Below are 15,174 nucleotides of genomic sequence, written 5' to 3'. Positions count from 1 at the left end.
TGTAAACGGAAAATTGTGCTTGGACCAATAACAGTCACAAATTAAGTATCAAAGTTAATAATCTTTATTAAACAATTTTGTTTAATAAAGATTATTAACTTTTATACTTAATTTGTGACTGTTATTGGTCCTAGCACAATTTTTTGTTTTTGGTATCTTCATGCATCGTAGTGCAATGTAGGACAGTTATGGCCTTACCTGGGTAGATTGGTGATCTACTCTATATAAACGAGACACTGAAGTATTAGTACAATTGACAAATTACACTGCAATTATACGTTTGCCCATACAATCCAGGCAAATGTACAACACTCTCTGAGTCTCAATGACTTGATATTGATGCTCAATCCGAAGTATAGTCCATCAATATTACTCTTAGGCCAGTGTCAGACAAACGTATGAGAAATTTTCATCCATTTTGTCATACGTGTGGCATCTGTGTTTTATGTCCATGTAACATCCATTGTTATACATAAGCATTTTAAAATGTACATGATCAAATATACACTGCTCAAAAAAATAAAGGGAACACTCAAATAACACATCCTAGATCTGAATGAATGAAATATTCTCATTGAATACTTTGTTCTGTACAAAGTTGAATGTGCTGACAACAAAATCACACAAAAATCATCAATGGAAATCAAATTTATTACCCAATGGAGGCCTGGATTTGGAGTCACCCCCAAAATTAAAGTGGAAAACAGACTACAGGCTGATCCAACTTTGATGTAATGTCTTTAAAACAAGTCAAAATGAGGTTCAGTATTCTGTGTGGCCTCCACGTGCCTGTATGACCTCCCTACAACGCCTGGGCATGATGAGGTTGCGGATGGTTTCCTGTGGGATCTCCTCCCAGACCTGGAGTAAAGCATCCGCCAACTCCTGGACAGTCTGTTGTGGATGGAGCGAGACATGATGTCCCAGATGTGCTCAATCTGATTCAGGTCTGAGGAACGGGCAGGTCAGTCCATAGCTTCAATGCCTTCATCTTGCAGGAACTGCTGACACACTCCAGCCACATGAGGTCTGGCATTATCCTGCATTAGGAGGAACCCAGGGCCAACCGCACCAGCATATGGTCTCACAAGGGGTCTGAGGATCTCATCTCGGTACCTAATGGCAGTCAGGCTACCTCTAGCGAGCACATGGAGGGCTGTGCGGCCCTCCAAAGAAATGCCACCCCACACCATTACTGACCCACTGCCAAACTGGTCATGTTGAAGGATGCTGCAGGCAGCAGATCACTCTCCACGGTGTCTCCAGACTCTGTTACATCTGTCACATGTGCTCAGTGTGAACCTGTTTTCATCTGTGAAGAGCACAGGGCGCCAGTGGCAACTTTGCTAATCCTGGTGTTCTGTGGCAAATGCAAAGCTTCCTGCTTGGTGTTGGGCTGTGAGCACAACCCCCATCTGTGGACGTCGGGCCCTCATACCACCCTTATGGAGTCGGTTTCTAACCGTTTGTGCAGACACATGCACATTTGTGGCCTGCTGGAGGTCATTTTGCAGGGCTCTGGCAGTGCTCCTCCTGTTCCTCCTTGCACAAAGGCGGAGGTAGCGGTCCTGCTGCTGGGTTGTTGCCCTCCTACGGCCCCCTCCACGTCTCCTGGTGTACTGGCCTGTCTCCTGGTAGCACCTCCAGCCTCTGGACACTACGCTGACAGACACAGCAAACCTTCTTGCCACAGCTCGCATTGATGTGCCATCCTGGATGAGCTGCACTACCTGAGCAAATTCTATGGGTTGTAGAGTCTGTCTCATGCTACCATGAGTGTGAAAGCACAACCAACATTCACAAGTGACCAAAACATCAGCCAGAAAGCATTGGTACTGAGATGTGATCTGTGGTCCCCACCTGCAGAGCCACTCCTTTATTGAGGGTGTCTTGATAATTGCCAATAATTTCCATCTATTGTCTATTCCATTTGCACAACAGCATGTGAAATTGATTGTCAATCAGTGTTGCTTCCTAAGTGGACAGTTTGATTTCACAGAAGTTTGATTTACTTGGAGTTATATTCTGTTGTTTAAGTGTTCCCTTTATTTTTTTGAGCAGTGTAGTTTCTTAGGTTGGTAACTGCAATGTATCTGTAAAAATCGGATGCTATATGGCTAATCCGTACAGGATCTTACTTTGTAATTTTGTTTGGGAGGCGAATCTTAAGTGGGTGAGTGTCATACGATACTCGGAAGAGAATAGTGCATGCTGCGATTTACTTGGTCCATGTGAAATGTGTCACCTGAATAGCCCTATTGTTGCGTAGGTCAGTGTGATTTTTCCTCGGACAGCACACATTTGTATTATGTTCTCATCTAAATGAGTCCTTAGCCTTAGAATAATCTTAAATGGGTTTTCTGAGCTGAAAAGAAAAGTCTGCAGTCACACTGTGTGACTGCAGATTGTTGAACCGTTATAGTGTGCATATTGCACACTGTCACAATTCACCGTTATTTGCAGTGTGAGCGGGTGACTGCATTTATGCAATTTAGAACAGCAGATAAGATTTTAGTCAGAACGTGACCACAAATATGGAAATTGCTTAAATGCAGTCATGTGACAGGCCACTTGTACTTGAAATACCAGTGAATTGTAACAGTATGTGCAGTACACACTGTCGTGACTCAGCAGACTACAGTCAAATAGAGTGACTGCAGAATTTTCTTTTTAGCCTGGAAACCCTATTTAGATACTGATATACAGCGCTCACATAGCAGCCCTATACATTATAGTAATCTAATAACACTGCATTACTATGACTAAATATAATTTATATTTGTTGTGGTCACAAACCCTGGTTGCCAGGCAGTGGCGTAACTGGAGCCCAATGGGCTCAGGGGCAAAATTCCTGCACGTTCTTCAGTTGTATGGGCCCCTGTACTATTCTAATTCCTATAAGGACAAATGAGTCCCCCCACCCTCCCCCATTATGTTGTAATGTCCCCCATCCTGCGCTCCTTCCAGGTCTATATGCCCACCATCATGGTCTCCTTCATGGCATATATGTCCCCCATCCTGGTATATGTCCCCCATTCTGCTGACTTCGCTGGTTGTTCAATGAATAGAAAATAACAAACGCTTCTACTCACCTTCCTCTCCCCCCGCACCCTGGCCCCCGGCACCATCTTCTGAAGCCGGCAGGTGACTTCAGCGTGCAAGCAACAGGAGTGCATGACGTCACTGCCATGCGCCCCCAGTCACGTGCACGCCGACATCAGTTGCTGGTTTCTGAATGTATTCCAAAATGGTGCCAGTGAAAAATGCAGCTCGTCAAACAAAAAGTACATCAACGGAAAAAATTAAAAAATATGGCTCTTGAAAGGTGACAATTTAAAAAAAATATATATTGTGATTATTAGGCCAAACCTATCTGCATCTTTCAGAAGCACTGGAGCCGCAATCAGACAGGAACTTCCTTCTTAGAGAGGAACAACAACTGACAAAACTCCTTTTCATTTTTCTGCAGCATGTCCATGGCCGCGTACCCCAGCTCCTGTGACTGCTTTGTGTCACTTCCTCCAGCTTCACTTTCACCAGTTGTTGTTTTTGCAAAGAATTCTGACCGACCTCACATGGAAGTCCAGGAGGTCGTGTACTATGGTGCTGCTACACACCCAAGAGGGTCCAAAGTTATGGTAAGATTGATCACTCCTGAAATGTTCCTGTATGATGGTCTCATTGTATATTAACATTTGATGTTTGATGGTAAGTGCACATACGTAGAAGTGGAGCAGGCACCAAAGACATTGGCTGTCTTGTTGAGTCGTCCAGCTTGGTTGTGGGGTGCAGAAATGGGTGCTAATGAAATGGGAGTCTGCATCGGGAATGAAGCTGTGTGGACCAAAGAACCAGTAGAAGAGCGTGATGCACTTCTTGGCATGGATTTGGTCAGGTGAGAAAATAGATATAATATTGGCAGACCATTGTATATATGGTCAGTATCTATTACTCTCTTATTACTCTTTCGTATTCATGGCCTACACCTTATATCGATATCTTGCCTGTGGTGTAGACTGGCACTGGAGCGTGCCCATTCTGCTAAAGAAGCTGTCGAGGTAATTGCTGATCTGCTCACCCAGTATGGGCAAGGAGGTAGCTGCAAGGAGGATCCCGAGCCTTTCATGTACCATAACACGTTCCTGCTGTGTGATCGCTTAGAGGCATACGTGCTTGAGACTGCTGGGCCATACTGGGTGGCAGAGAGAATTACAGGTAAGATCCCAAATCTTCAAATGTTGTTGCATTCTATAGGGTCAATCAACACAATGTCGCTATATTGGGTTCTGTGACAGGTATGGAGTAAGAGATCATGGCTCCTATATTGAATAAGTATTTTACTTCTGGCCAGAGCCTCAATTAGTGGTTGGTTAAGGTGTCTACCTAGAGTGGCATGCATTGTAGTGCGGGACAGATACAGGTTAGTGAGTGCCACTCTATCTCCACTAAGCTAAAGCTTTGCCAGGGCTACCAGTGGTACTTAGTGGAATTTATAAAGGTCTGAAGTAATCGGCAGTCTAATCCATGCACTTGTAGAAAGATATGAATCATACAAAAGGAAATTAACAGGCTAATACTTTTCCTACACAGAGGGCGCTCGGAACATTTCTAACCAGCTGAGCATAGGTACTTCGATATGGCAGGAGCACCCTCACCTCCGTTCACATGCCCTGGCACAGGGCTGGTGGAATGGGACTGAAGAGTTCAACTTCAGAACTGTCTATTCTTTAAAGACACAACCAGTGCGCATGGAGGCAGCAAAAGCAAGATACAAATCTGGGCAAGAACTACTAGAGAAGCAAAAAGGTGAGGTGGTGAGAAGAGTGATGTTCTACTACATAGACAATATAATACCACAAATTATGTGCTTCGTCTTATGTGGAACACTTTTAGGGCACTTTTTTGTTGCTTTCCCCATAAAAAGGGCTTATAACACCACTGTTCTTACTAAAATCTTAGTAATTCTTCTAACAGGGGGGCAGCACTCTTACTAGAGGTATGATTCAGTACCAGAAAGGGCTGTCAGAGTAGAGTAACATGAGGAGATATGTATAGAAAAAGCATAATGGTGACAACATTTTTGGGCATTGTATACATCTCATAGTGCTGCCATAACAAAGGGGAAAAAAGAAAGGTGTTCTTCTGTTTTTTTTATGATCAGGCAGAACACTCACTGTACAGGAGTGCTAAGGACCGATGACTGATGTTGGACCCAGCGGGAAAACAGTGATAAAATGCCACTGCACATTGAGTTGTGGAAATTGTGCACTGCAGAGTCAAATCCGTGGCGACATCTGCAGCATAAATTGATATGCTGCAGAATTAAAATCTGCAGCGCCAGTTAGTTTGAGCTGTGGAGGTTCTCTACAGCATTCGCATGAGATAATACTGTAACACATGGTGGGATTTATGCACGCAAATCCATGTGGAGAATCCGCTGCATATTTGGGAATATAACCTAAATAAGGAAAGTGAATCAAACAGAATGATATAAATACATATAATTATCTTCTAGGGCACATCACAGCAGAGTCCATGATACAGCTCTTGAGAAATAAGGAGAGTGGGATCTGTATGGACTCTGGGGGCTTCCGTACTACATCCAGTATGGTCTCTGTGCTTCCTCGCTGTCCTCATTTACCGTGCATCCATCTACTGACGGCTACACCTGATCCATCCAGGTTAGAGACCACTGATCTTACCATTTAATTATAAATGCTGTAGAGATGTGCAGGGGCTTCTGTGTTCTTAAAATAACTAAAGTCCATTTTCACTTCCAAGGACTCTACATTACCTGGCACACCTACCTTCTTCATGCATCTCAACTTCTAAGATAATCAGATATCAAATAGATTAAAGTGCAGCAAAAATGCTATACTGTTACCTGCCTGCAGCACTGCTGTCTTGCTCAAGAGCCACTGAAAATGTTTCTTGGTGCAGAGACAATAGAAAAAATAACATTTATTTTCAGGAGGTCACAAATCTACCAATGTAATGTTATTCTCTCAATTGGAAGAATCAGTTTCTTTTTGCTATAATGGAAAATCAAGTGCCCAATTGGTGGTTTGATTGCTTAGTAAATGTCCTGGTTTCTATGCCAGGCACTTGCATTACCCAACAAATTGTACAAATACACTACTTGAAAAAAAAATTAGGGATATTTGGGTTTCAGGCGAAATTTATGGAAAACTTAAAGTTCACGCTACAGTGATAGTTTATCATGATAGTATGGCATTTACGTAGAAGCAAGAAATTGCAAGTTCCTCATCTCAAACAATTTATTGAAACAAAAGCCAACAATAGTGACTCAGCTGTTCCCCATAGGTTTTCTATGGGATTCAGGTGTGGGGAAAGTGCAGGCCTCTCCATTTGAGGTACCCCAATCTCCAGCAGCGGTTCCCAAATGATGCGACCTCGATGAACTGGAAGATGAAATTAGACCTGTGTTGTTCATGCAAAGGCACAATGACTGGATTAATGATGTTATTCAAGTAGTAGAGGCTTGTCACTGTACCAAGCTCGTCTGGTGACAACAGTGGCTATTGTATTGCCCTCTCCTTGATATCTCCAACATCGTTGGTAGTCATCATTTCTGCTGAGCGTGAATCGACTTTCCTCAGTGAACAGCACTGAGGTTCATTGGTCTCTCGCCCACCGTAGATGTTCCCTGGCCCATGCAAGACTATGATGTCTGTGCCTGGTGGTGTGGTCAGGTACCCTTGCAGGTCGTATAGCACGCAGACCACGCTGATGTAAACAGTTTTGAATGATCTGACGTGACACCTGGGTGCCTCTCACCTTTAATGTGCCTGGAGTTGTGCAGCATTCATCATCCGGTTCCAAAGGGCATTGTTCACAATGAAGCAATCCTCAATGTGGGATGTGGCCAAAGGACGTCCACTTCTCTACCTTAGGGTGCAGTCAGACGGCTGTAGAACTCGCGCGAGAATAGAATTGGAATCCTTGGACTGGCCATTGGCTCTCCTGACCTGAGTGTGACAGCATGTATTTCTATGCGGCTGTCACGCTCAAGTCGGGAGAGCCGACAGTCAGTCTGAGGATTGCGATGTGATCCTCGCACGAGTTATAGTCTGACTGCCCCTCTCTGTGCCTCTTCCAGTCTTTCTGTATCTGTTGCAACCTGCTGATGACACTTTATGATACCCTAAGCTCCGTGGACATTTCGGTCTGAGAACATCCTTGAAGCCTCGCACTGTTGATCAATTGTTAGGTGTCGTCTTGTTCTCATGACATCAAATTGTGAACAGCAGGATGTGGAGGACTGTTTAATACCAATGCTAATTGAACCCCGAAATTTATTGGGCGATTCATGGATCAAACACTTGTTGTGAGTTTTGCCATTAAGCTCCTTGTTAGAGAACAGCAAGTTGTGCAAAAGTACTGAAGCATTGAACTGTTGGACATGAGCATCCAAAAATTTAGAGACGGTCACATAAAGTTCACCTGAAAAGGTTAGATGCATTTTAGGTTCATCCTGACTATTCGCCCAAAAGCCAAATATCTCTAACTTTTTCTAAGTAGTGTATATTTGTGCATTGTTTAATTGAAGAGATGTTGAAGATTAGAAAAAGATGGCTATTGCAATACCAGACACAACCTATAGAGAGATGAGGTGCTATTAGGGGAAGAAAGCAGCCAGGTTTGTCTAATCCTGAACAGCCTTTATAAAAAAAATACTAAATATATGATTGTGCCGACATTTGTCACAGGTCTGTATTTAAGCCGTTTGTATTTTGCTCACGAGTGACACAAGTGCCCTGGGTGTTGTCACCTACGTTTGGAGAAAAAGACCCTCTCAGGCAAACCCCTTGCTTTCAGACACAGGTGGACAGAAGGCATGAGCTCTACAAGCACCACCAGAGGGCACTCGAGACATCTGAAGGAAATGAGGTATGAAGTGCAATGACACTGATGAGCATTTACTAAAACCAGTCCGCAACATTGTCTGATCCCAACTTGTGTATTGGGTGGGGATTTTTTTGGGTGCATTCATTACTCACATAGTAATATGGCGTTTGGCCCAAAAAAGAGTAAGCAACATCGTGAACAGTCTTTGTTACATAAATCCTACCGGTTTATGTATACATATGTGGATATGTAGCTTCTAGACTACAGACAAGCCCTGTATAGTTTGATCTCTCAGTCACAGGATAATCCACTGCCCCTTCTTTATTTTATAGCGTTGGTTAGAAAGTCAAAAAAGGGAATATGTCAACAGGTTTTTGCTATGTAATCTGAGAGCATCATATTGTAGGTGCAGAGACCCCAATTACAGTGATTTGTCACTTACTAGGCTGTGTTTTTGCTGTTTCAATACAATCATTGTATTATCAGCAACAGATTATCATTACAGGACAAGAGGCCTTGTGCCTCCTAATCCAACCACACCCCCAGCACTGATTATCAACTCTGTCAATATACAATGTACACAGAAAGCTGTGGTGTGGACGGGGTTATACACAGCTCAACAACTGAGCTCTGCTAGATCTGCAGCAGAGAAAATTGTGACTTTGTATCATAACTGCTGCTCCCAGTATACTAATTGATACATCCTTGGAATTGGGGTCTTTCTCCCAACTTCATGGTGCTATCAGATTACATAGCAAAAACCTTCTGACAAATTCCCTTTAAGGCCAGTTTCACACATATAATTTTAACAGTCGAGTACCGTCCACAATGCTCAGACCATCTGTGGGTCTCCTGACCCAAACTCAACAGCTTAAAATGCTGGTGAGACTGTTTAGTTCGGATCAAGAGACCCATGGCTTGTCTAGGCATCGCAATCTGTACTCAAACCGTAAAAGTTAAATGTGTGACATCAGCTTAAGGTCTTGTTTTACTAATTGTCATAAGTGAACCCTACGCTTCACTTGTTTTACTAATTGCCATAAGATGAACCAAGTCATCTTGTGTTGTATCTGACACGTGTTTTATCTTCTATAACGTGGACAGTTCTAGAACAAAGAATCGAATAGGGTTTGGCATAGATCTGATATAGTGGTTTTGTACGATATTGGTCGTCCTTTATAGGTTTCACTTTATTAAAGGGGGGGGGGCATGAGTTTATGGATATGTAAGTATGGACTTTTAAGGTAACCTGTCAATTATCACATTATGTCTGATCAGCAGACAGCATGTTATAATGCTGGTATAAGGATCTCCACAGATTAAGTTATAGTTTTGGTGGAAAGTATTTAATATACCTTTTATTGTATTCATTTAACCCCTTTGCACCTTCATGACCAGGCCAAATTTTACAATTCTGACCACTATTACTTTATGAGGTAATAACTCTGGAACGCTTCAACGGATCCCACTGATTCTGAGACTTTTTTTTCGTGACATATTGTACTTTATGATAGTGGTAAAATTTGTTCGATATTTTTTGCGTTTATATGTGAAAAAAAACCTGAATATTGGCAATAATTGTAAACATTTGCAATTTTCAAACTTTTATTTTTTGTGCCCTTAAATCAGAGAGATGTCACATAAAATATTTAATAAATAACATTTCCCACATGTCTACTTTACATCAGCACAATTTTTGAAACATAATTTTTTTGGTTAGGAAGTTATAAGGTTTTAATTTTTTTTACAACAAAATTTACAAAATCATTTTTTTAGGGACCACATTACATTTGAAGTGACTTTGAGGGGCCTTTATGACAGAAAACTCCCAAAAGTGACAATGCACCCCTCAAGGTGCTCAAAACCACATTCAAAAAGTTTATTAACCCTTCACAGGAATTTTTGTAATGTGGAAGAAAACAATGAACATTTAACTTTTATTCACAAAAATTTTACTTTAGACCCATATTTTTTTTTATTTTCGCAAGGGTAACAGGAAAAAATTGACACCAAAATTTGTTGTACAATTTTTCCTGAGCATGCTGATACCCTATATGTGGGGGAAAAACACTGTTTGGGTGCACAGCAGGGCTTGGAAGGGAAGGAGCGCCATTTTACTTTTTGAATGCAAAATTTGCTGGTATAATTAGCAGACGCCATGTTGCGTTTGGAGAGCACTTGATGTGCCTAAGCAGTGGAAACCCCCCACAAGTGACACCATTTTGGAAACTAGACCCCTCAAGGAACTTATCTAGATGTGTGCTGAGCACCTTGAACTCACAGGTGATTCACAGAATTTTACAATGTTGATCTGTGAAAATGAAAAAAATTTTTTTTATCCCCACAATGTTGTTTTAGCCCCCAATTTTTTAATTTTCACAAGGATAGCAGGAGAAAATGGATCCCAAAATGTATTGTGCAATTTCTCCTGAGTACACAGATACCCCATATGTGTTCAAAAACTACTTTTGAGGCACAAAGGGAAGGTTCAGAAGGAAAGGGGCGCCATATTGGAGTTCAGATTTTGCTGGGCTGGTTTGACGGTGCCATTTCACATTTGCAGAGCACTTGAGGTGCCAAAACAGCAGAACCCCCCCACATAAGAGACCCCATTTTACAAACTATACATCTTATTGAATTCATGTAGTGTCAACATACTCATTACACACCTAGATGTGCCTCATGCCCTACATTTTTACCACCAAAGCTTTGTTTTAGCCCCAGATTTTACATTTTCACACTGGGAAATGGAAATGGGTAAAAATGGCACCATAATTTGTCACACAGTTTCTGCTGAATATAGAAATACCTAATATGTGGCTGTGCAGTAATGCTTAGTCACACGGCGAGACTCGGGAGGGACAGAGCGCTATTTGACTCCTGGAGCGCAGATTTTCGTAGAATAGTATGCAGACTCCATATACAGAGCCCCTAAGTGCTAGAAGAGCAGAATCCTCCTTCAAGTGACTCCAGTTTGGAAATGATACCCCTTTGGGAATTTATCTACAGGTGTGGTGAGGATTTTAACTACATGTGTGTTTTCCAGAAACAAGCAGCAGTGGATGTTGCTGAGTTTTGTTATGTACTTCGCAGAGAGACCCAGCAGGGCTGGCACTAAACCAGCAAAGGCGCAGCCACAGACGCAAGTTGGCACAAGCTGCCCAGCTAGGAGAGCCCTTGAGGGTCGGGAATACTCTTCACCCAGCTCCCAGTAAATGGAAGGGGGACTTAGGCAGAGCCCTTCCCAGGCCCACTGTTGCCGGACAGCAGGCGTCTGGTGACGCGACTGGTGCCTAGTCAAGAACCAGGTGAGTACCTCTGCAAGAACCCCAGGAAGTAAAACCAGAAGAGAAAATGAGAAAACCCTTGAAAAGATAGCAAAACTAATGCTAGCACCAGTCACCACCAAGCATAGGGAACTGCAATAAACAGCAAAGGCCTGAGCAGGGAGCAGGATTATATAGCCTGCCTAATGATCAGGTTTTGATTACCTCCCAATCATCCCCAGACAGCCACTCCCTCCTAGCTTCAACAGCTGAATGGACAATATCCCAACACTGCATAGTGGCAGACAAAACAGCGTCCTGTGTTGCATGACAACCGGGGAAGACAGCGTTCCATAATCCCCGGGTAGATAAATTAGTGAGAGACAGGGCGCCCCGTGTCCTCACACATCTCACAACACCAGAACGCGACGCTCCACAAGATTAGGACAGTTTCCCTGCACGTATAATAACTCTGCCTCCCGGGTCAGGACAATGGCGGCGCTTGGGACCGGAGTAGTGCAGCATCGGACCAGATCCATTCCCAGGTGGTAGCACAAAACCATGATTCGTAACGTTATTGGGAACATTTTACATAATATTTTCAATCACATTTATCCAGCGCTCTACGCTGAGCACTGATATCAGGGTTTCCATTTAAGTCCCTGAGTGACGTGTTTCAAATGAAACCCCCGAGGAATCCATTCACTATAATGAGGCAGCAGAGTTACTCTGGACTCCATCTGGCCTCTGTTCAGCAGTGTCCTTTTTTTTAGACGTTCACAAAACTGTGACCGACGGCACTTTTATGTACGCCTAATAAAAAGACGGACACCGCCGAATCACAGGCCAGAAGGCATCCCCAGTGCCTCCATCTGTCTCATTGTAGGGAATCTTCCGCCAGGGTTTCGTCTGAATCACGTATTTCAGAGATTTACACGGAAACCCCGGTGTAAGCGCTCAGCATAGAGCGCAGAATAAATGGGCGCCGAGCCTTACTGCGATCTTTGGGAGGCAGAATGAACAAATCAACAGCAGGTGAAGAATTGGTTTTATTTATTTTTTTACGTCGTTTCTCGTGTGGTATAAGTGATTAGGTGACTTTATTCTTCGGGTCGGTACGATTACGGCGATACCAGATTTATATTGAGTTTTTATGTTTGGTAGCTGTCACACAGTAAAAAATGCCTTTTTTTTGCAAAAAACTAGTTTTTGCATCACCATATTTGAGAGCTATAATTGGCCAACAGTCATGTGAGGGCATGTTTTTTGCGGGACAAGTTGACTTTTTTATTGGTGCCATTTTCAGACACATGACGTTTTTTGATCAATTTCTATTCCAATTTTTGGCAGGCAGAATGAACAAAAATCAGCAATTCAGGAATTGTTACTTTTTCATGCCGTTCCGCGTGTGGTAAAATTGATACTTTTTTGAGGGACAAAATGACGTTTTCAGCTATACCATTTTTATTTAAATTCGTCTTTTTGATCATGTTTTATTCCACATTTTGCTCGGCAGTATGATGATAAAGCATAGTTTTTGCCTTGTTTTTTTTATTTTTTTTAAGGTGTTTGGTAAAGGGGTCAACTACTGGGACAGTTTTATAGGTCGAGTCGTTCCATTCGCAACGATATCAAATGTATACTTTTATTGTTTATTTTATTTTTTTCATAAATATTTTTAATGGGTACAATATATATACAGTGGTGGCCAAAAGTATTGGCACCCCAGCAATTCTGTCAGATAATACTCAGTTTCTTCCTGAAAATGATTGCAATCACAAATTCTTTGGTATTATTATCTTCATTTAATTTGTCTTCAATGAAAAAACACAAAAACAATTGTCCTAAAGCCAAATTGGATATAATTCCACACCAAAACTGTCAGAAAGTGAAAAAAAAATATATATATATAATCCACCAAAAATAAAAATATAATGTACCCATCAATAAATATTATTATGAAAAAATACAAACAATAAAAGTACACATATTTGGTATCGCTGCGTCCGGAACGACCTGACCTATAAAATTGTCCCACTAGTTAACCCCTTCAGTGAACACGGTAAAAAATAAATAAAAAAAAAATGAAGCAAAATACAATGCTTTATCATCATACCGCCAAACAAAAAATGGAATAACATGCGATCAAAAAGACAAATATAAATAAAAATGGTACCGCTGAAAACATCATCTTGTCCCGCTAAAAACAAGCCGCCATGCAGCTCCATCATCCGAAAAATGAAAAAGTTATAGCTCTCAGAATAAAATGATGCAAAAAAATATTTTTTTCTATAAAATAGCTTTGTGTAAAAGCGCCAAAACATAGAAAAACGATATAAATGTGTTACCGCTGTAAACGTACTGACCCGAAGAATAAAGCTACCTTATCAATTTTACCACACGCGGAGTAGAATAAAAATTTTTTTAAAAAAACAACAATTCCTGAATTGTTGGTTTGTTTATTCTGCCTCCCAAAAGCTGAAATAGAAAGTGATCAAAAAATGTCACATGCCTGAAAATGGCACCAATAAAAATGTCAACTCATCCCGCAAAAAAAAAGCCGTCACATGACTCTGTCAGCCAAAATATGGAAAAATTATAGCTCTCGAAATATGGCGATGCAAAAACTAGATTTTACAAAATATGTGTCTTTTAGTGTGACAGCTGTCAATCATAAAAGCCCGATATGATTCTGGTATCTCTGTAGCCGCACCGACCCGAAGAATTAGGTCGTCTAATCACTTATACCACACTAGGAACGGCGTAAAAAATAAACGCTAGGGCTGGGGTTGGGGTTAGGGTTGTGCTAATGTTAGGGTTGTTTTTTTTTTTCAAAAGTAAAAAAAAAAAAAAAAAAAAAAAAAAAAAACGATATGGCAACTAGTGTTGAACGCAAGTGCTCGCTACTTGAGTTTGCATCGGGAGCTCGGGTATGCATTGAGTATCGCGGGTGCTCGAGTCTCTGCCCCATATGCTTCGCTGCCAAAAAAACCTCGCGGAGATTGCCTGCCATGCACGATCGATCCCCGCATGTTTTTTGGGGGTGTCTAATAACTGTGAAACATGCGGGCGGGGACTCGAGCATTTCACTTGAGCACCCATGATACATGGTGCATACCAGAGTACCCGATGCAAACTCAAGTAGTGAGCACTTGCGCTCAAGACTAATGACAACTTATTCAATATAATGACCTAATGTTATCAAATTCTGTGTCGTACCTCTGGGTTCAAAATGTTAACTATACCCCTTGATAAAATCCTTGAGGGGTGTAGTTTCCAAAATGGGGTCACTTGTGGGGGGTTTCCACTATTTAGGCACATCAGGGGCACTCCAAACGCGACATGGCGTCCGCTCTCGATTCCAGCCGATTTTGCGTTCAAAAAGTCACACAGTGCTCCTTCCCTTCTGAACTCTGCCTTGCGCCCAAACACTGTATTTTCCCCACATATGGGGTATTGACGTACTCAGGAGAAACTGCACAAAAGTTTTTGGGGTCTATTTTCTCCTCTTACCCTTGTGAAAATAAAAAAATTGGGGCTAAAACATCATTTTTGTGGAAAAAGTTTGATTTTTTTATTTTCACGGCTCCATGTTATAAACTTCTGTAAAGGACTTGGGGGTTTAAGGTGCTGACCACACATGTAGATAAGTTCCCTGAGGGGTCTAGTTTCCAAAATGGTTTCACTTGTGGGGGGTTTCCACTGTTTAGGCACATCAGGGGCTCCCCAAATGCAACATGGCGTCCGCTAATTATTCAAGCAAATTTTACATTTAAAATGTCAAATGGCGCTCCTTCCCTTCCGAACCCTGCCGTGCGCCCAAACAGTGGTTTTCCCCCACATATGGGGTATCTGCTAACTCAGGAGAAGTTGCACAACAAACTGCATAGTGCAATTTCTCCTGTTACCCTTATGAAAATGCAAAAGTGGGGGCTGAAAAACATTTTTGTGGGAAAAATGTGAAAATTTTATTTTTACGGCTCAATGTTATAAACTTCTGTGAAGCACCTGGGGGTTCAAGGTGCTCACCACACATCTA

The 15,174-nt window shown here is 41.9% G+C and overlaps 1 protein-coding gene across 7 annotated transcripts in view; it reads left to right on the top strand.

The window, feature by feature from the left end:
* Nucleotides 1–15,174, top strand: part of SCRN2 (secernin 2) — an 83,279-nt gene that overhangs the window by 65,529 nt on the left and 2,576 nt on the right. For 6 of the 7 annotated variants that reach the window (XM_073683483.1, XM_073683484.1, XM_073683481.1 and 3 more), the window contains 7 exons: nucleotides 3,470–3,638; nucleotides 3,714–3,895; nucleotides 4,016–4,215; nucleotides 4,591–4,806; nucleotides 5,516–5,681; nucleotides 7,731–7,911; nucleotides 10,963–11,177. In XM_073683483.1, coding sequence (XP_073539584.1) covers nucleotides 3,471–3,638; nucleotides 3,714–3,895; nucleotides 4,016–4,215; nucleotides 4,591–4,806; nucleotides 5,516–5,681; nucleotides 7,731–7,911; nucleotides 10,963–11,166 — 1,317 coding nt within the window. In that variant the 5' untranslated portion in view covers nucleotide 3,470 and the 3' untranslated portion in view covers nucleotides 11,167–11,177. The remainder of the gene's footprint in view (nucleotides 1–3,469; nucleotides 3,639–3,713; nucleotides 3,896–4,015; nucleotides 4,216–4,590; nucleotides 4,807–5,515; nucleotides 5,682–7,730; nucleotides 7,912–10,962; nucleotides 11,178–15,174) is intronic. The other variant, XM_073683487.1, reaches the window with a different exon arrangement.

Source organism: Phyllobates terribilis, unplaced genomic scaffold (genome assembly GCF_046119375.1).
Source record: "Phyllobates terribilis strain yellow unplaced genomic scaffold, ASM4611937v1 Scaffold_5__5_contigs__length_657084704, whole genome shotgun sequence".
NCBI classification, from domain to species: domain Eukaryota; kingdom Metazoa; phylum Chordata; class Amphibia; order Anura; family Dendrobatidae; genus Phyllobates; species Phyllobates terribilis.
Note: the sequence above shows the minus strand (reverse complement) of the source record. Positions and strands in the feature narration are given on the sequence as shown.